This window comes from Nematolebias whitei, chromosome 17 (genome assembly GCF_014905685.2).
Source record: "Nematolebias whitei isolate Nwh7 chromosome 17, NemWhi1, whole genome shotgun sequence".
NCBI classification, from domain to species: Eukaryota; Metazoa; Chordata; class Actinopteri; order Cyprinodontiformes; family Rivulidae; genus Nematolebias; species Nematolebias whitei.
In genome coordinates, this window is record NC_056514.1 from 29,939,253 (window position 1) to 29,959,702 (window position 20,450).

Genomic DNA, 20,450 nt, shown 5'->3' on the forward strand with positions numbered 1-20,450 from the left:
AGTTTTTTCTAATGTAATTCTTTTTTTCTAATGTGATTCCATTTTTTCTAATGTAATTCCGTTTTTTCTAATGTAATTCCGTTTTTTCTAATGTGATTCTGTTTTTTTCTAATGCGATTCCGTTTTTTTCTAATGTAATTCTGTTTTTTCTAATGTAATTCTGTTTTTTCTAATGTGATTCGGGCCACTTCTGCTTCGGCTTAATGTAATTCCGTTTTTTCAAATGCTGTCGTGATTTTGTTGTTTTTTCAAAGGTAATTCTTTTTTTTTTTTCAAATGTTCTGCCCTGCTTTATTCATTAAAATAAAATAAATAAATAAAATTAAATAAAAATGAAATGAAAATAAAAACGCCGAGTTGCAGTAACACAGTTTTGACGCTGGGTGTCGCTGTTGATTCGCAATAACTCAGCTCCACGCTGCAGATTTTTCGTGCGCGGCTTTTGTAGGCATTACGGCCTTGTCTTTATCAACAGCTATGCTAACATGCGCGAAGGCTTTGCGAAATGTTTTCCACCAAGCTGTTATTGTTACCGCAAATTCCGCTAGTACGGTTTCTGGCCATTCTTGTGGGATGCCGCTTAGTTAGTTATCTGAACAAATAGGTTCCGTGTCGTCTTCAAGTTACGTCTGAAACCGGGTGAGTAAAAGGACGCGCATTGATATCAAGCTAGCAAAGGCTAATAGCTAGCTTGGTAGACAGGTAGTCTAGGGCAACGTATGTAGGACAGAAAGGAGGAGGCTTTGATTTGGATTCACGTCTGTCGAACATTTAGCTCCACATGTCCTTTAATTAGCTTGTTTAGGTTATAAGAAAGTGAGCAGCAGAAGAGTCTCCTGACCTCCAAAGCTGTTCAACAGTGATTTAGGTTGTAGGTGGGAGATTTACATCACCAGAGGATGGAATAATAAGACAATAAATTATGCATCTTAACAACAAACTTGAATTTGTTATAATTTTGTATTTAAGTTGAGCTGAAATAGTTATTCATTACCTTTTTAATGCGCTATTAATATTATTTATTGCTTTGACTAGAAGCCTAAATGCACTAAATATCCAGAGGAATCATTGGGCTCGTTTATACAATACAACTTTATTTATAAAGCACTTTAAAACAACACCGTTGGCCAAAGTGCTGTACACGAACACATACAAGCATAAAAACTATGAACTCAACAAATACTATAAAAGTAATGAACTACATTTTTGTGTTTTTCATGAAAGTGTAAGTGTAGATTACTAATTCTCTGTATTTTCATAATGCAGTTGCCAAAACTATGAATTTCCTCGTGTACCTCTTGTTTGTGCCTCCTACTTTTGCCATTAAGTTAATTTATAATTTATGAAGTAGCATTGTGTGTAGTGTTGCAGAGTAAGTGTGCCTAACATTATTAACTCCTCATGGGTTATTTTGTTTATGAATGAGGAGGATTTTTAAGACCGATATCCACTCTGAAATGTTTCTGTTCCTCTTTTTCAGAGTGAAGGGGAAATGACCCAACATAGCATTCGTCGCTGGACGCCTAAACACGTCTCTAAATGGCTGAAAGAAGAAGGCTTCTGTGACTATGTGGATCTGCTGTGCAATAAGCATCGACTGGATGGCACCAGTCTGCTCGCCCTCAGTGAGTATGACCTCCGCTCGCCGCCTCTGGAGCTCAAGGTGCTGGGCGACATCAAGAGGCTCATGGTGTCCATCCGCAAGCTTCAGAAACAGAACGTTGACATCTTGGAGGAGTTGGGCGTTCCCTTTGACGGCCTCTCTCCTTCCAGCTCTGGCAGCAACTCGGACTGGCTATGTAATGGAGACCCAGGCAGAGACTGTGACAGCACTGACACGGCCCCGGTGGGAGAGGAGTACAACCAGTACACTAATGGAAAGTACAAGCAGCAGATGAGGCGCCTCGACCCCGAGTACTGGAAGACGGTGCTCAGCTCTGTGTATGTGGTGTTTGTGTTCGGGTTCACATCTTTTGTGATGGTCATTGTGCATGAAAGGGTGCCCGACATGCGCACATACCCTCCGCTGCCAGACATTTTTCTTGACAGGTTAGTATAACGGCTTGCCGTAGCTTTATTACATCAAGAAACAACAAATGTATTTTCTGTCAGATGGATTGTACAGGTGCTGGTCATAAAATTAGAATATCCTGAAAAAGTTTATTTATTTCAGTAATTCCATTGAAAAAGTGAAACTTGCTGATATATTTCAAATGTTTATTTATTTTAATGTTGATAATTATAACTGACAACTAATGAAAACCCCAAATTCAGTATCTCAGAAAATTTGAATATTACTTAAGACCAATAAATAAATAAATAAGATTTTTAGAAATGTTGGCCAACTGAAAAGTATGAACATGAAAAGTATGAGCATGTACAGCACTCAATGTTTAGTTGTTGCTCCTTTTGCCTGGATTACTGCAGCAATGTGGCGTGGCATGGAGTCGATCAGTCTGTGGCACTGCTCAGGTGTTATGAGAGACCAGGTTGCTCTGATAGTGATCTTCAGCTCTTCTGAATTGTTGGGTCTGGTGTATCACATCTTCCTCTTCACATAGATTTTCTATGGGGTAAAGGTCAGGCAAGTTTGCTGGCCAAATAAGAACAGGGTACTTAAACCAGTTACTGGTAGCTTTGGCACTGTGTGCAGGTGCCAAGTCCTGTTGGAGAATGAAATCTGCATCTCCATAAAGTTGGTCAGAAGCAGGAAGTGCTCTAAAACTTCCTGGTAGACTGCTGCATTGACCTTGGAGCTCAGAAAACACAGTGGACCAACATCAGCAGATGACATGGCCCCGCAAACCATCACTGACTGTGGAAACTTGACACTGGACCTCAAGCAACATGGATTCTGTGCCTCTCCTCTCTTCCTCCAGACTCTGAGACCTTGATTTCCAAAGGAAATGCAAAATTTATTTTCATCAGAGAACATAACTTTAGACCACTCAGCAGCAGTCCAGTTCTTTTTGTTTTTAGCCCAGGCGAGACACTTCTGATGCTGTCTCTTGTTCAAGACTGGCTTGACACAAGGAATGCGACAGCTGAAACCCATGTCTTGCATACGTCTGAGTGTGGTGGTTCTTGAAGTACTGACTTCAGCTGCACTCCACTCTTTGTGAATGTTCCCCACATTTTGTAATGGGTTTTGTTTCACCATCCTCTCCAGGATGTGGTTATCCCTATTGCTTGTACACTTTTTTGTACCACATCATTTCCTTCCCTTCACCTCTGTTAATGTGCTTGGACACAGAGCTCTATGAACAGCCAGCCTCTTTAGCAATGACCTTTTGTGTCTTGCCCTCCTTGTGCAAGGTGTCAATGGTCGTCTTTTAGATAACTGTCAAGTCAGCAGTCTTCTTCATGATTGTGTAGCCTACAGAACTAGACTGAGAGACCATTTAAAGGCCTTTGCAGATGTTTTGAGTTAATTAACTGATTACTGAATTTGGACTTTTCATTAGTTGTCAGTTAGAATCTTAAACATTAAAAGAAATAAACATTTATATCGGTGTGTGTGTAATGAATTAATATAATATCCAAGTTTCACTTTTTGAATGGAATTACTGAAATAAATCAACTTTTTCATGATATTCTAACTTTGACCAGCACCTGTATACCTGCCCTGTTGACTGTTTTTCCTCTTTAACAGCGTGCCTAGAATACCGTGGGCCTTTGCCATGGCCGAGGCGTGCGGAGTGATTCTCTGTAACATCTGGCTTCTGGTTTTGCTGCTACATAAACATAGGTTGAGTCCAGCATTAATTTTTTTAAATTCTTGGATACAGTTGCTAAACACGTGTTTCTGAAACCAGTGCTTGGTCCAACTTACTGGTTCTTGCAACGTGCAGGTCCATCCTTTTGCGGCGCTTGTGCAGCCTGATGGGGACGGTGTTCATGCTTCGCTGCATCACCATGTTTGTCACCTCCCTGTCGGTGCCGGGACAACATCTGCAGTGCTCAGGAAAGGTGATGTGACCTTTATTTTTTATATTAATTTTGTTACGCTTGTTTAAAGTTGACATTGTTAACCAGTTTCTCTGCTTCTGTTCATGCAGATGTATGGTGACATGTGGGCCAAACTGCAGCGGGCTGTAGCGATCTGGAGTGGTTTTGGAATGACGCTGACGGGAGTGCACACGTGTGGCGACTACATGTTCAGTGGCCACACCGTCGTTCTGACCATGCTTAACTTCTTCGTCACGGAGTGTGAGTGGCCTCTGTTGCAACACGTGTTGTAAACGTCAGAGTTCCTTTGGGCTTTATTTAGTTTTTCTACAAAAATATAAGAAGAGAAACAAATTTCCAGGCAGTCAAGTCGTTTTTATATTTAAAAAACATTTTTACCAGCAACAAAGTGCCCTGTCCTTGTAAGATTACTGCCTCTTGTTACAAAACTGATTAAAATGTTCTCTTTTGATTCACATTAAGCAGCAGTTTATTAACAGCTTCTTTTTTATATAAATTCATAATGAAACTACAGTAGTCCCTCGTTTATTGTGGAGGTTACATTCTGGATCCATATATATAGAACTACTATAATTACTATATTTACTAAATAAATAAACAAATGTACTCGCCAGCTCTGCAGAACAGCAGCGGCTTGGTTCCGCTCCGACTCGGTTCTGTTTCTGCAGACTTATCCTGCTGGTTCTGGTCGGCTCTCTGGCTCGGGGTAGTGGTGGTGGACCCCAGAGGGTGGACCCCAGAGGGTGGACCCCAGAGGGTGGACCTACGGCGGCGCGTCCCCTGCTCGGAAGTCCTCGTGGGCCGGCTACCAGCTCTCGGATTCACAAATGGGTCTGGGGGTTCGGTTCTGCTCCGGTTCTGTGCAGCCCTTGAGTGCCAAAGCGCATTTTGGGAGGCGGGCGGATCTTAGGATGTTCGGCGCGAGACCGGTGGTCCGATTGAGCGGTCTGATAGAGAGATGAAAAAGTCCCGGTGAACTCCGGAGAGAGGCCGGCCCTACGGCGGCGCGCATCCACGTTCAGAAGTCCTCGTGGCTGGCTAGCAGCTCTCGAGTTCACCTAGGTCTGGGGGTTCAGTTCTGCTCCAGTTCTGGTCTGGTTCTCAGTGGGTTCTGTGCAGCTCTCCGCATCTGCTGGGTGCCCAAGTCACTGTAATAAGCACCAAATTTTTCAGATTGGATCAGAACTTTCCCTCCATTTCAGCAGAAGGCAATGGCTGGAAGCACTATTGGCTTCTGGGAAATGTAGTCCTTTTTTGAGTGGCGATACAGTGACATTGAGAGAAAACTACAAAATGCCTGTCCGAAGTATTTTATTTTTTCGTTAACTTTTTACTGTACGGTATCTCGTACTGTCCCAATCACCTGAGTAATATTGAAGTTGACAACCGTGTGTTGTGTATAATTTATTTTTTTCCTCATGTTCAATTTTACTTTGAAAAACCGTGAAAGAGCGAGTCCGCGAACGTTGAACCGCGACGTACCGAGGGACTGCTCTATAAGTAAAGTTGCTTTTAATAATCAGGTTGGTAGAAAAGTTTAAAACAACTTAAGCTACATTAAAATTATAAGCTCTCTAAAGATTTAACTTTAAATTGTTTGGTCTGTCTTTATAGAATGCAAGGAAATTATGTGTTGCATGAACGTTAAATAAAAAGTTTTTAATTAATAATAAATTATGAAGGAAATTCATTTAAGCCCAATTTTAAATTCTTGTCTGTAGTTGTAGAAGAGTCTTTTTAATCTGACCTCGACACTCAACAGTTCGCTGCGTTCATCTTTTAATCTGTGCGTTGCTCGTCTTTTCTCAGACACTCCACGAAGCTGGAACTTTATTCACACCTTGTCTTGGGTCCTCAATCTCTTTGGCATCTTCTTCATCCTGGCCGCTCATGAACACTACTCCATCGATGTGTTTATAGCGTTCTACATCACTACCAGACTCTTCCTGTACTACCACACTTTAGCCAACACTCGGGCGTACCAGCAGAGCCGGCGAGCCCGCATCTGGTTCCCCATGTTCTCTTTCTTCGAATGCAACGTGAACGGGCCCGTCCCCAACGAGTACTGCTGGCCCTTCTCCAGACCTGCTGTGCTGAAAAGGCTCATTGGAAAATAAATGGCTGCAAATCATCTTTTACTTTAATTTTTTTATGTTTGCTTTGTCAAGTTGCCAACTGAGGAGGTGTGACATCCTCAACAACAGATACCTGACGGAACAGACAAAGCCATACTTCTGGGTTGTAACTGGGCAGTTCCATCTTATTTTGGTTAAATTAAAATATCTGTTTTGATTTAAATTCTTTTAAAGTTTTATTTATCTCCAAGGCCATTAATTATCAAGCCGTACCTTTAAACAGCAGGTATAGATTTACATTAATCTGTAAATGGTAGATTTTTGTGATATTTATAAAATGTCATTTCCTCGAGGTCATGTTTGCGATGTCATTTTGTAAAACCTGATGGACGGACGGTTTACTGGTTATTTAAAGATTATCGTTACAGTTCATCAAGTTCTGGTTTTTATGTTTTGTTTTCTAGAAAACTTGTTCAAAAAATGCCATAATCAGCCAAATACCTTTGAATTACTATTTTTTTCTGTACGTCTTAATGCCAATTACCTTGAGTATTTCAGTGCTGGAGTCTGCTTTGTAGAAATGTTAGACTTTTTCACGTTTTTGTTTTTTCTGTTGAATGTACGTGTAATTTCAGCTGAAAGTTCATTGTCCACTGGAGCTTACAGGGCTAACACCAAGACATTTTCCCTAATATGATACATTTGACTTTGTTCTAATCTGTGCTAAACAGATCCCTAAAATGTGTTAGTATTTATTTTATTTTAATACTGTGAATAGGTATTTTTATATTCCCCTATAAAGAGATTAACATGCACACGGCGAGCTATGTTTACAGTTGCTTTGTACTATTTATTGACTGACGGTGTGCTATTTAAATGTAATGATGACTTCAACAGAAAGTATGTTTCATTGAATGGAAGTTGCCACTTTAATAGGCGATCATCGGTTTGATCATTGCAATGTGTTAGCAACAGGATTTTTCTAAAACAGAGCGTTAACGCTCCAGTATGTCCTTTGATTGGCAAAGGGTAATGTTGGTTAAAGCCACATTGTTTCTGGTCTGACATTTCTCATTAAAGAGCTGAAAAATCTGACTTTGTTTTCACTTGTCACAAAAACATCTGAGCACGTGAAAAAGAAATATTGTGGAATATTGTTCTTACTGTGCGAGTGCTCATGAAGCATTCACTCTTTTGTGATCCATTTTTCTTCCATACGTTTTTTTGGCATCTTTCTCGTTCCACAATATCAAAACGTTCAGCTCGTTCAGGAGAAGGGTGATATGACTTGATACTGGTGCAACTTTAGCTTTTAGAAATATTTAGCCTCTTCTGCCACTTTTTTCTCAGAGAAAATGAATTGAGCTCATTTTACATCCTTCAAATCTTTAGATCTGTTTACAATCTTTTACTGCTTCTTTCACATTTTACTCTGGTTCAGCTTCTTTCAGCTTCCTTGTGCAAATTCAAACTTTTTTTCAGCTACTTTCAGCTGTTTTGTGATCCTTTCAGATTCTTTCTGCCAATTACATTTTTTTTTCTAACTTGTTCCTGTCCTTTCAACTTATGCTCCTTTCACCTTATTTATGCAAGATTCTGCTATTTCAGCAGCTATTTAGCTGTTTTATCCTACTATTTAGCTTTTCAGTTAATTCCACATTTTTTGAACTCACTTCAACCTTTCTCTACCTAATTCAGCAAAAATGTGCTCTCCCCATGTCCTGGTAATTTAAGCTTTTAGCTACCTTTCAGCAGTTTTTTGTGTGTGCTAATTTTAGCTTTTCCAGATAATTTCTACTTTTTGTGCTAATTTATTGTTCTTTTAGCCTAATTGGGCAAACATGTTCTTTCTGCTTTCTTCTGTTAATTACCTTTTCAGCTGCCTTTTTATTTATTTTTTAGCATTTTCTAGCAGCCGTTTTCAGATAAATTAAAGTTTTTGTGGTGATTTCTGCTAAATTCAACTTGTTATGCTTCTTTCAGCTTCTGCTGGTTTCAGTTATTTCAGCTACTATTTAGCTGTTTTTATGCTACATTTAGCTTTTTCAGCTAATTCTACATTTCTTAGCTCATTTCAACTCCCTTCTGGCAGTTTAGACTTCTGCATTTTCAGATACTTTTCAGATTTGGCTAATTTCAGGGTTGATTTTAATTTTTTGGTGCCAATGTCTTAAATTTTTAAACCTTCATTTTACCAGGAAATAAATCCATTTGAGATTATTCATCTCTTACAGTCTTTGTAAGTTCGCAAAACCATTACAGCCCTCTATACTGGTCAGTTTTTTTATTTATTTTTATTTAACTTTTATCTCAGAGGGGTGACTGTGAAACCATAATAATTAAATGTATTTTTTAATTAAAAAAAAAAGAAAAAACAAAAACAAATGACATTTTATTAAATTGAATTGTACATTTATCACAGTCAGTCACGTGTATTTTTGCCTCAGTTACAATAGACAAAACGTGTCAGAAAAAGTAGTTATTGTTTTCCCGTTAGTGTTAAAACTTGAAACATTACATTTCCTCTTCAAATAAAGTTTTTTCTTGAAGCAAAATACTGCATTTCCCCGTTAGGTTAATTATTGGCGTAAAAAAAAACAAAATAAAATAATTAATGGCGTAACGGTTACCATGGTGATTTATAGGGGTCTCGTTTATGCCGGTGTGCAGGATGTGCAATTTTGTCACAACTGTCATCGTTTATAAATAAGAAAAATATAAATAATGACAACGAAATCATAAAATTATGGCATGAATCCGTTGAGGGAGGTTCAAAGTTTTTACCCTTCGCTTTGATTTCAGTCAGGCAAAAAGAGACACCTATATTTCAGGGTCCTGCGGCGCCGAGGTCGTAGGGTTTTTTATTGCGTGTCTCCTTCATATTGTCCTACGCCGGGTTTTCGGAAAGAATTAGTCCCGTTTTTAATCTGATAGTCTTCAGTACCTGAACGGTCCCAACTCTCGGTAAGTATTTTGTTACATCATGTGTTCGTGAAGTGTTTTTTTGTTTTTTTTGTTCTTGAGTTTTATGGTAAGCTGACATCTTACTTGACTGGTGGAAAACGCCCCCTACCACCTTCTCAGTTTAAACTCCCTTAGCATAGCGGCTAATGTCCGCATGTTTTACGTAGGAATTTAATATAAAAGAGCGAAATAAAACCACCTCGCGTCAACTTTATTCTAACTTAAGTTACCTGGACGTCCTCTGCATGTCATTCATTAAATGCTGTTTGCGTTGAAATCGCCTCGCTCACAATTTACTTCTATAGAAATGATGTCATTGATTGAACACTAATTTTTGTTTGTTTAAATGAATCTTGATGCAAACTGTTTGTAAAGTGCTGCAGCCTTTAGTTTAACCTTGACAGTCTTTAGGTGTCACGCAAACACGTACATTAAAGTGACGCCAGCCCAATTAAAGCAACGCTTTAAAAAACGTTTTTAAATTGAAAACCCTGACTTTTATACATTTTTTTTGTATAAAAGTCTTTTTAGGGTCTCATCAGTTGCTGATTAGTCATCTTACACTGATTAAAATATTGCATAATCACAATGTAAAACCCATTGCTAATCATAACCTTTTGCAACAAAAGTGTAAACTTTCTTTATTTGTGCATTTTGAATCAGTCTTGCTCATGATTAATCATGTTTGTGCTTCATTTACATTGTAAATAAAGGATAAAACTATAGTTTTCTTCTCATGTCATCTTGTAGAAATGGTAAATGTTTAATGAACTTGACCAAACTGGCACCCTGACAAGATAAACCTATTTTAAAACTTTACCTTTTATTAACAATTTAGTCTTTTCATTGTTACAAAGATCATCCTGGAAATTGTAACCGTGCTGTTATAAGGTTTTTGTTGCTTTTGTAAATGTATTTAATGTAATGGACTAAAAATGGTTAATTTATTACTATAATGTATAATTTCTTTGCCACTTTGTTTTATAGTTTTGAAAAATGTATTAACTCTTGTCTTTCAGGTAAAATGGCAGTTCCTCCAATGTACGCAGACTTGGGAAAATCCGCTAAGGACATCTTCAACAAAGGATATGGTAACTGGAAGCAAGAGAATTGACATTCTTTTTTTTTTATAAGTTTCCATTTGCAGACGTGCTGAGAACGTTTCTGCTTGCTGGACTAAATTTATCAGAGCAGGAAGTGTTTGATCACAGTTGTTGTCCTTGCAGGGTTTGGGCTGATTAAGCTTGATGTGAAGACCAAGTCTTCAACCGGAGTGGTGAGATGAACTATTGTTGTGCAGAGGCAGTCGGTATCAGCACTGAGAGCTCATGATTCGCTCGTGGTTATATCAGTACTATCCTTACATCTACTTGGTTTGAGACCGTTTTTATTTAATCTTTAAGAGATAATTAAACTTTTCTATGCTGTATAATAATAATAATAATAATAATAATGTCATCACAATGTCAGCACTGTATGTTTCCATACAATGGCGAAATTAGTCTCTGCATTTAACCCATCCACCACCAGGTGGTGCAGTGGGCAGCTATTGAAAGCGCCCGGGGGACATTTTGGGAATTAGACGTGCTGCCCGTGCTGTATTGTCTCCAGCTAGGATTAATAACCTTTTATGTTCCATTCAGGAATTTAAAACATCTGGATCATCTAATGTAGACACCAGCAAGGTCATCGGTGCCCTGGAAACCAAGTACAAATGGGCTGAATATGGGCTGACCTTCACGGAGAAGTGGACCACAGAAAACACCCTTGGGACAGAAGTTTGTGTCGAGGATAAAGTAAGTTAAAACCTTCCCCTTAATGTAGCTCATTCTACTAATTGACCAGCTCTAAATTGTGATATTTTCTATTTTTAATAGATCACCAAAGGGTTGAAACTTAATTTTGAAACGACGTTTTCACCCAACACTGGGTAAGTTTGACGTCGACATCTAATTCGTGTAAAATCCTTTTTAATCTTTATTCATTTGCATCTTTTGTTGTTGAATTTCATAGCAAGAAGAGCGGTAAAGTGAAGACTTCGTATAAGCGAGAGCACCTTAACGTCGGCGTTGACGTAGATTTAGATTTTGCCGGTCCAACTATCCACGGGGCAGCGGTGGCTGGTTATGAGGGTTGGCTCGCAGGCTACCAGATGTCCATCGACTCGGCCAAATCTAGGATGACCCATAGCAACTTTGCTGTTGGGTACCAGACTGGAGACTTCCAGCTCCACACCAACATGTAGGTTGCTCAAGTGTACACATAACCCAGATTAAGGACTTTTAATCTACAGAAACCGCTTCCAAAGATGCTCAGTATTCAATATTACACAAGTTTTTTTTTTTTGTTGAACATATTTTAAGAATCACGCTTCTGTTTTGCTGTTTTTTTCCCCACTTAGAAATGACGGTTCAGAGTTTAGTGGATCCATTTATCAGAAGGTAAATGAATATCTGGAGACTGCTGTGAATCTTGCCTGGACCGCAGGCAGCAACAGCACTCGCTTCGGAATTGCTGCTAAATACCAGTTAGACTCTAATGCCTCCTTATCGGTAAGTACCTACCAGTAATTAGGTGGCTGTCTGGTAGATTTTATTGTATTTTTTTTAACAATCCTGACATTTTTTTTCCCCAGATGAAGGTGAATAATGTCAGCTTGGTAGGAATTGGATACACCCAGACTCTGCGACCTGGTAAGAACCGTTATGTTTTAAATAACCAATTCTCTGTGAACCCCTTTTAAACGCATCCTGAACTTGTTGTTCACTTGATGAACTTCGCAGGTATGAAACTCACCCTGTCAGCGTTAGTAGATGGGAAGAGCATCAACGCTGGCGGCCACAAGCTCGGTCTAGGCCTGGAGCTGGAGGCGTGAGAATCCACTGCTTTTTAAAAAAAAAAAAATTAGTAGAGCATCAGCAGGATCTGGTCTACAGTGTTCTCGGACGGCTAGTAAAATATGTTTTAAAGACGAGGCCAAAACAAAGTACATTTTCACCACCCTCCTGTCACGGGTTACAAGAAGTCCTTTCAGCACTTGTGTTTATTCATCAGGTCGTTCCTTCAGTGAAAAATCCTTCAGGTTGTGCTCGTTTTAGTTTGACAATCCAGAATTTGTTTTTGGGGACAAACTTATTTTGCTGAGATGTATAATCATGTAAATTGGAGGTGTTTATTTTTGCACAGTGGAATATACATTTAATAGTTTAATTCCTTATATTTACATATTTTATTGATATTCTATTAACGTTTAAGCTTATAGTCGTTGCTGCTCATATTTGCTATAGATTTTATGATTCTGTACGAGTTCTGACACCTTATAGGATGAAGCGAAATGCATTTCTGCCTCCCCTCGTTGTGACTTGAATGAAAACCTGACTCGTCCACTTTTCTTCCTGTTGAAACATTAATGGAGGAGTTTGTGCGTTACTAAATACAATAAAGACCTGAAATCCATATTTCTCTCATTTTGTTTAATTACGGTACAATATGAAGCGACATGAAGTTGAGGAGTATAAAAGGAATGTTCAGTGTGAATTCATTCAGATAATAAAACTAAAATAAATCTCAAAACGGTTGAATTAGTCGTACAATTAAAAGAAAATACTCGCCCGGCTAAATGCAAGCTTTGACGAGCGTCGTATAGCTGCAGAAATGTTGAACTTTAATGATTTTATTTTGCTGTTCTTTTAAAAAAAAAAAACCTAAATTGCACTTGTCACCCATCCAGAAGCTTCTTAAGTTTAAAGTTTGATTGCCAGCGTGAGCCCATCTCCCACCGTTAGCATGCTCAGGGTAATCCGAGCGTCTCTGTGCAGCTTCTTGTTCAGCTTGTCGATGGCCACGGTGTCGGCGTCATCGGGAGACGGGTTCAGCACGCTGCCGCCCCACAGCACCTGCAGCACCACAAAGATGCATCAACTCAACCTGCCTCTGAAAACAACTCGTCTGTCTCGGTTTCACGCTCTCACGTTGTCGATTGCGATGACGCCTCCTTTCCTGAGCAGCTGCAGGGACTTCTCGTAATAATTATCATAGTTGACTTTGTCCGCATCTATGAAGATGAAGTCGAATGTTTCAGCCTGGCCGGAAGAGAGGAGATCATCTGAAAATGTGGAAAAGAGATCAGGATATATTTGTGCAAAACTTGTAAGTAGGTCTCGTCGTAGATCCGTTTTTATTCTAGTCGATCATATTTCAGCTTCTAATAAACGGTAAACAACCTTGACGTGAAAACGATGCTCAGGAAAACTTCAAAACCCTACGAGGTCAATCTGAGGCCTCGCATATGTTAAAATACACTAGAATTAAACTTAATTATGGTTTGTGGCTCAGTAAAAACAAAAAACATGATGCCAAATGCATGGTGGTGGAGGTGTAATGTTTGTTGAGATAAGTGGACCCTTTAAATGTACAGATGTTTGTAAATCAGAACTGGTTTTCAAACGTTTCACCTGAGACCCGTTGCACAAAAGTGATTTACAGTAGTCCCTCGATACTTCGCGGTTCGACTTTCGCAGTTTTTCAACGACTGTCAACTTTAATATTACTCACGTGATTGGAATGGTACGGTATAAAACGCTAACAGAAAAAAAAAAAACTTCGGACAGGCACTGCCATTTTGTAGTTTTCTTTTGTAATGCCAGTAAAAAAAGAACTACACTACCCAGAAGCCAACGGTGCTTCCGGCCGCTGATTTTCTGCCGAAATGGAGGGATAGTTTTGTAACGTAGTCAGAAGTAAGTTACTCATCAATAAACAGTGGAGCAATACGTGATGATCACAAATTATCACACAAATAAGAATATTTCTATTATTGGGATTGGATTTAGTTTTAAACAGTTATTTGATGTCAAAATGATGGAAGCAACGGGTAAAATAAAAACAAATGGGATGCATTTACTGTTTATTTCAGCAAGCAGCTGAAAAAAAATAGAACATTAACGGGTGTATCCCATCAAGACTTGGTATCTGGATGAAATGAAGGAATCTAAATGACTTTCCTTCCATTTAATCCACGATAATCCCAGTCAAAGTTGTAAAGAGAAAGAAAAGAGATGAGTGACCGTACCGAGGGTGTTCAAGGCTGGCTGAATGCGTAGATCAATTTTCTTCTCAACTCCAGCCTGAAAACCAGAATAATGTTAAACGTTAAGCAAATCTTTGGCTTATTTCCGGAAATATTTTACAAATGAATTAAACCGGTGTACGTCCGCTGCACGTGGAGGAAGCAGACGGCTTTTATTCACTGTGACAAATGAAAATACATTTGGAGTCTCTTTTATTTATCAGCTCATTAGTGTTAATATTCCAGTGTCAATATTTGTCCTAAAAAGTAAATAATGCAATTATTCATTCATACCAATATGAAAAAAGACACTTGAATGACTGGAAACTGAAAATGTCGCACAATTATTTAAAAGTTTAGACAAAAAAGACTTTTTTTTTTACTGCACTCCTTTCAGCAGTCTTATAAATTATTAACCGCCTGTTGCTCAAGCTGATTTATGGACCCCCTCATCAAACAGAACATCTGTTACCTGAGGTGTATATAATCATTAGCATTGCACAACATCACAAGGTGTAAAAGTCGTGAACGGGCGCGCGCTGTACCTCCTTCCAGAACGGTTTGCCGATGTTCGTGTAGTCCTCACTGATGTCGCAAGCAACAACAACACCGTCCTCAGGCAAAGCCAGCGCCATACTCAGTGTGTTGTATCCTGTGTACACACCTGGAAATGCAACAAACAGGAACTAAAATCAGGAAACGAGTGGAGAAAGAACCTTCTTACAGCTCAACCCTCCATAATTTATCCAAAAACCACCCTATGACCCAAACAAACACTTCTGCATCAGAAGCTGGTAGACAAGCTGGATTAGGCAGATGGGTAATCAACAGCTTGAAACAATATTTAGATGGTCCAGATACCAGGAAATTATTATTGACTTTAAGGATCCAAAACTCACTCTCATAGCCTGAGTAAGTTGATTATAGTGAAATTCTGAAACCGTGACATGAACAGAAGAGGTCCAGCACTCAAAATCTTTATAAATGACAGAAATTGCATTTCCTGCAAAAATGCAGCGTGAATGCTTACAGCAGAACTTAATTAGCTAAAAAAACATGCTGAAATGTAGCTGAAATGGAAGTACAAGCCTAAATTAGCAGGAAAAAAGCTGAGTAAGGTTTAAATAAGCAGAAATTTGCACAAAAATTAGGAAATTAGCTAAAAAAAAAGCTGAAATAAGTAAAAAAAAAACAAGTCTGAAACGTAGAAAACAGAATGAAGCTTAAACTACCAGAAGGAAGCAGAAATGAGATTAAAAAAAATGTGGAATTAGCTCAAAAAGCTAAAGTTAGCATAAAAACAGCTAAACAGTAGCTGAAATAGCAGCAAAACTGAAACTAGCATAATTAAGCTAAAAGGCTTATGACAAGCTGAAATTATCAGAAATAATTTAATAAGGCTAAAAGTAGCAGAAATTACCACAAAAACTAATTTATCTGACAGACAAAATTAGCTAGAAAATGCTAAAAAAAGGTAGCTGAACAGGTAGAACAAGCTTAAATTAGCATAAGAAAGCAGAAAGAACATTTTCCAAATTAGGTTGAAAGAAGCTGAAATGAGCACAAGTGGAAATTATCTGAAAACAGTTGAAATGAGCAAAAAACAGCTGAAAAGTAGCTTAAAAAAGCATGCAGAAGCTTCAATTACCAGAAGGAAGTGGAGCAAACACATTTTTGCTGAATTAGGCAGACAAATGTTAAAATTAGTGAAAAAAAAAGTGGAATAAGCTGAAAAAGCTAAAATTAGCATAAAAATGTCTAAACAGTAGGTGAAATAGTAGAAATACGCTGAAAGGAGCATAAATTAAAATTAGGATGAAGTTTGAAAAAGCACAAAAATGTTGCCGTTAGCAGGAAGAACCAGAAAGGAGCACAAAACAGCTGAAAACAAAGTCCACTCTAATAATTTTAATACATTTGTTCCCACCAATGAGGAGTTTTTGTCATTTAAAGTATAAAAACGTGAATTGAGGGAATAAATTCTTGCAGTTCTGCAGCATCTGCTCCTGTAATTTATTCCTCTTTATTGCATTTCTTACATTTGTAAAGCACTTGGAACAAGTGTTGTTTTAAATGTGCAACAATAAGAACACGGACACACTCACCGATCTCCAACGCCTTCTTGGCTTTAATTAGTTTCGCCAAATTGGCCATGAACTGCGCCTGCTCGCAGGCCACCATCATGATGCTCCAGGAGTCCTCCATCGTTTTCTGAAAGAAACGCCAGTTGCACCAGTGACTTTGCAAAACCAAACTCCCTCTTAAAACATTGGGAGCTTAGAGTTTGCGAGCAGTGATCCAGATGTTTCCTCACCAGCCTGAGTTTCTGGAGGACCGGGTGCTCTCTCAGGGAGTGATTGAGGACATACTGCATCAGTGGGTTGTCTTTGCCCTTGGCATGACTTTTAAAGATGCTCATTCTGGACGACTTCCTCTTTCCTGATGGGGAACATGAAACAATAAGGGCCTTACTGACGTCAGGCTGCACGTCTTATTGTAAACTTCCATCTGGTTAACTTGAATTTGATCTGACTTAAATGACCTCAGAGGGGAAATGGAGTGATTGGATCTACAGCAAGAGGACCAGATAAAGAAGAAAGCGGGGAATTGTAAGACAATTCAATTTCGGAGGATTTGTTACGGTTTGCACGACGTTCGGACTCAAAATGCAGACTGAACGCGAAGAGCTTGAGGAAATGGCTAAAAACTTTATTTTTCCAAAACAAAGCAGCAAAATCTGTTTACAAAAATAACCGAAGGAACACAAGGTAAACCGGACTGTGGCATAAAAATTCAACAATGCACAGCTGATGTAAAAAATAGGAACAGCATAAATACAACAGGGGGGAAAAAACAACTGCAGTAGGTTTATATATAAAAATGAAAGCTGGGAATTGTAACAATAAAATTAAGGAGCTTCATTATAATATGCTGAATTCAATCTAAAATTTAGGCTCACAAAAAACAAAACCACGGCCTTTCACATCCTTTTACAACAATCACTGCCTTATTCCTTTATTTGAAAATTAAATATTATAGATAAAAACACAATAACAGGAACTGTGCTCTTGCCTATCCCATGTAAATACATATGAGAATAGTTTCCCCAGCTCTAAATTTATTCCAAGCTAAAACAAACAAACAAACAAACACTTGTAATACATCCTCCAGGTTAAACCTGTTTGCCCTCTTTTGAGATGACTCTTGTTAAACTTTGACTCTTTTAGCATCGAAACTACAGCTATAATAAATAACTTTTTTAAAATAAACTCAATAAGAAACGTCATTCTCCCAATTTACAGACTGTAATCCGAATAAAACGTTAACATTTATAAAACGCCTTCTCCCCTCTGACAGCCGTGTGTAATACGCATGCGCAACCGTGCCTTTAAGGTTACCCTAGTGTAGCAAAAATCGTTCGTATATTGTATGAATAAATTAAAAACCTAAATGTATTTGTTCTTACCGAAGATATATCCTGCGACAAAAACAACCCCGAGTGTAATGGAACCGATCAGAGCTTCTTTAGAAACGTTACGATGTGACATACTACTTGGGGGAAAGGGATGGACTACTTTACGTGTTTATGGCTCTACTTCCGGGTTGCCTCATCACTCTACCGTAACACTGGTAGCAAAGGCGCAGCATTAATTTCTTCTTCTTCTTCTTGTCTTTTTATGGCGGTTGGCAAACAGCTTAAGGTGCATTCCCGCCACCTTCTGGATTGGAGTATGGACAAGATTCTAAAAAAAAAACCCCAACTAAATCCTTTCCAAATTCCCTGTTCTTCTCAAAAACCTAAAGATGCTGTTAAAACTTATATCCCCAGACGATCTTTGCAGCAATTCCTTTATCTCTCGCAGCATTAATTTGACCACACGCAATGTGTTAAGAAAGACAAGCTTTGTTTAAGAGTGGTGCATACTGAGCTCCAAACGTTAAAATAAAAAACTAGTATTTAAAAGAACAGCGTTCATTATTGAAGATAATGCAAAGTAACTGGAGGCATGAGATGAAACACTCACCACAGATGGAGCAGTATGTGGAGTTCAGACACCCACTGGTGAAGGATTTCTTCCTTAAATGATAACTAAAAGGGTCATATGACCTACTGTAGCTTTTATGGCAGAAAATGTGTGCAAGTAGATGTCACTTACATGCAGTTTTATTCACATTTTTATCATCATTTCAAGTACATTATTCCTTCTAAATGAACTTTTTATTGAGTTTCTGTCTGTGGTATGAAAAAAAGGAAGAGTGCAGCCTCTTACACATAATATTAAACCCCCATAAAGTATATGCAATAAATGCATTTATACAAACATTACTAAAAAGTTTTTATTTAAACGTTAGAATGCATGTACCTTCGCTGACACTTCTTAAAAGTGAAGTACAAACTGTGCGTATAAATGTACGTGGTTGTTGTGCATTGTTGCATTGGCATTTCCATCATAGTTTCTTTAATTCCTGTTTATGTGAATGTGTTCATTGTTGTTACAGGACACAAACTTTCAAGCTGTTAAACACGTCTCTCTCCTCGTGACTCAATGAGATGACCTGTAGGAATAAAGGTTCAATAAAAATAAAATATTAAGGTTTAAAAGCATAATAAAGAATGCACCTTTATTTGCTCTTCCATGTTCTGCTGGTGAGTAGAATACAATATAATAAAATATAATAAAATATAATAAAATATAATATGATATAATATAATATAATATAATATAACATAATATAATATAATATAATATAAATAATAGAACAGAAACAGCCTTTATTGTCCCACAGAAGGGAAGTTCAAGTGTAACATCACCAACAGAAAGGTTTACACAAAAACTTCCTAAAATGTAAAAAAACCAAAAGAATATATATATATATATATATATATATATATATATATATATATATATATGATAAACAATAACAATACTAATATACGAGTAAGACTTTCATCTAATATTTGACATAGTTTTTTTTGTAGATTTGGTATCTGTGCTTGTTTAGGTATGTATAGTTACTGTATATACATATATATAGTAGAATAAGTAAAATAAAAAAAAAATATATAAATATATATATATATATATAGTTATTTTGGCAAAATCCTAAATACTCCACTAGCTTTACATGTACTCAGTTATTCTGGTAAATTGTAATTCTAATATTTTTACCTGCAGACTGTTGGATTTTGATAAATACAGGATGAATTATTTACAAGCTTTTGACTTCCTTTATGAGAGATTTATGGTTGTTATATATATATATAAAAATAATAAGCCACAGGAGAAGCCATGCAATAACTTTGCTCATGCACAGAGGGGCAGCACCGTCATGTCTAACTATCACAATCCTTCAGGCTTCTGTAATCCAAGTCCTGTGACACCAACTTGGCTCAGTTTAGTATCAGTGTCTTCAGTTTTATCATTTGTTTTGTTCAACAGAGGACAAAACCCCAATGTGGGTGTGATTTTGTGATGCAGTGCCGTGCACAGATCGTTGTAAGTGTCTGCATAAATGGTACAAAACTAATGACATGTCCATGCTGGGGAGGTAGCAGTCCAGAAATTATGAGGCCACGCCCACCTCCCATGTGCATCAAGGTGTTCAGATCTGTGCAGGATTCAAGGTGAAAATCAAGACTGGATGGAACTCAGATGGTAGGCCATCACACTTTATTGTGAATGTCTTTGTTCCTTTTTAACGTCACTTTTTCACATGTGGCCTCGTGAACAGTTCGCCTCTTTTCCAGAGGTTTAAACGTTAGTCACATGACACTGATTGGACCCACAGCTGCATGACCGCAAACAATTTGCACATTTGTGACCATGAGGATGTTTAGTTTCTGTATGTTGTGCCTTAATATTTGACCTTTGAGCTGAAGGTGGAGCAGTGAGTGAACCTGCTTGTGTGTGTGTGTGTGTGTGTGTGTGGTTGTGTGTTTTTATTTTAGCTAAATAAAATCAGGTGTCTGCTGCTCTCTGTGCATGTGGCCAAAACTTTAAATTACCTAAAAGGATAAAAAGAGATGTTAAGATCGGAAACACAATTTTAAAACATGTATAGAAAAGAAACTAGTCATTTGCATTGTCCAGCTTTAAATCAAAAGGTCTTAACTGTCACCAAACTATCTTCAAAATGTATAAATTTATTTATGATTAAAGAGAACTCCATTTGTACTAAACAACTTGAATTTTTCATTGCTGAGTGCGAAGGACTGCTGAAATTTGTGGAAGAGACTATTACTAAGCTGTTTAAGCTAAAAGAAGACTGGATAGTATCAAAAGGCAAGCTAAAAGCTAAATGTAGCCTAAGGTTAACTAAATACATACACAGTTGATCACAGGATTTTAATTGCTCGTCTGGAACAATATGTG

The 20,450-nt window shown here is 37.9% G+C and overlaps 3 protein-coding genes across 3 annotated transcripts; 2 read left to right on the plus strand and 1 right to left on the minus strand.

Annotated features, from left to right (window-relative positions):
- The first annotated feature begins 1,492 nt into the window (after window positions 1-1,492).
- samd8 (sterile alpha motif domain containing 8) lies at window positions 1,493-6,097 on the plus strand. The gene is made up of 5 exons (XM_037691088.1): window positions 1,493-2,049; window positions 3,653-3,748; window positions 3,852-3,969; window positions 4,059-4,209; window positions 5,779-6,097. The coding sequence occupies exons 1-5, from the start codon at window positions 1,493-1,495 to the stop codon at window positions 6,084-6,086; spliced, it is 1,230 nt and encodes a 409-aa protein (XP_037547016.1). The 3' UTR covers window positions 6,087-6,097.
- A 2,782-nt stretch (window positions 6,098-8,879) lies between these two features.
- Window positions 8,880-12,452, plus strand: LOC119424019 (voltage-dependent anion-selective channel protein 2). Its single transcript, XM_037691476.1, has 9 exons — window positions 8,880-9,008; window positions 10,028-10,099; window positions 10,235-10,284; window positions 10,652-10,804; window positions 10,886-10,938; window positions 11,022-11,249; window positions 11,410-11,560; window positions 11,644-11,701; window positions 11,792-12,452. Exons 2-9 carry the CDS (start codon window positions 10,033-10,035, stop codon window positions 11,881-11,883), a joined length of 852 nt encoding a protein of 283 aa, XP_037547404.1. The 5' UTR covers window positions 8,880-9,008; window positions 10,028-10,032; the 3' UTR covers window positions 11,884-12,452.
- A 25-nt stretch (window positions 12,453-12,477) lies between these two features.
- Window positions 12,478-17,680, minus strand: LOC119424020 (catechol O-methyltransferase domain-containing protein 1). Its single transcript, XM_037691477.1, has 7 exons — window positions 17,543-17,680; window positions 16,391-16,515; window positions 16,182-16,287; window positions 14,622-14,740; window positions 14,080-14,134; window positions 12,980-13,113; window positions 12,478-12,904 (listed from the first exon to the last, which is right to left on the minus strand). Exons 1-7 carry the CDS (start codon window positions 17,622-17,624, stop codon window positions 12,752-12,754), a joined length of 774 nt encoding a protein of 257 aa, XP_037547405.1. The 5' UTR covers window positions 17,625-17,680; the 3' UTR covers window positions 12,478-12,751.
- Window positions 17,681-20,450: the final 2,770 nt, after the last annotated feature.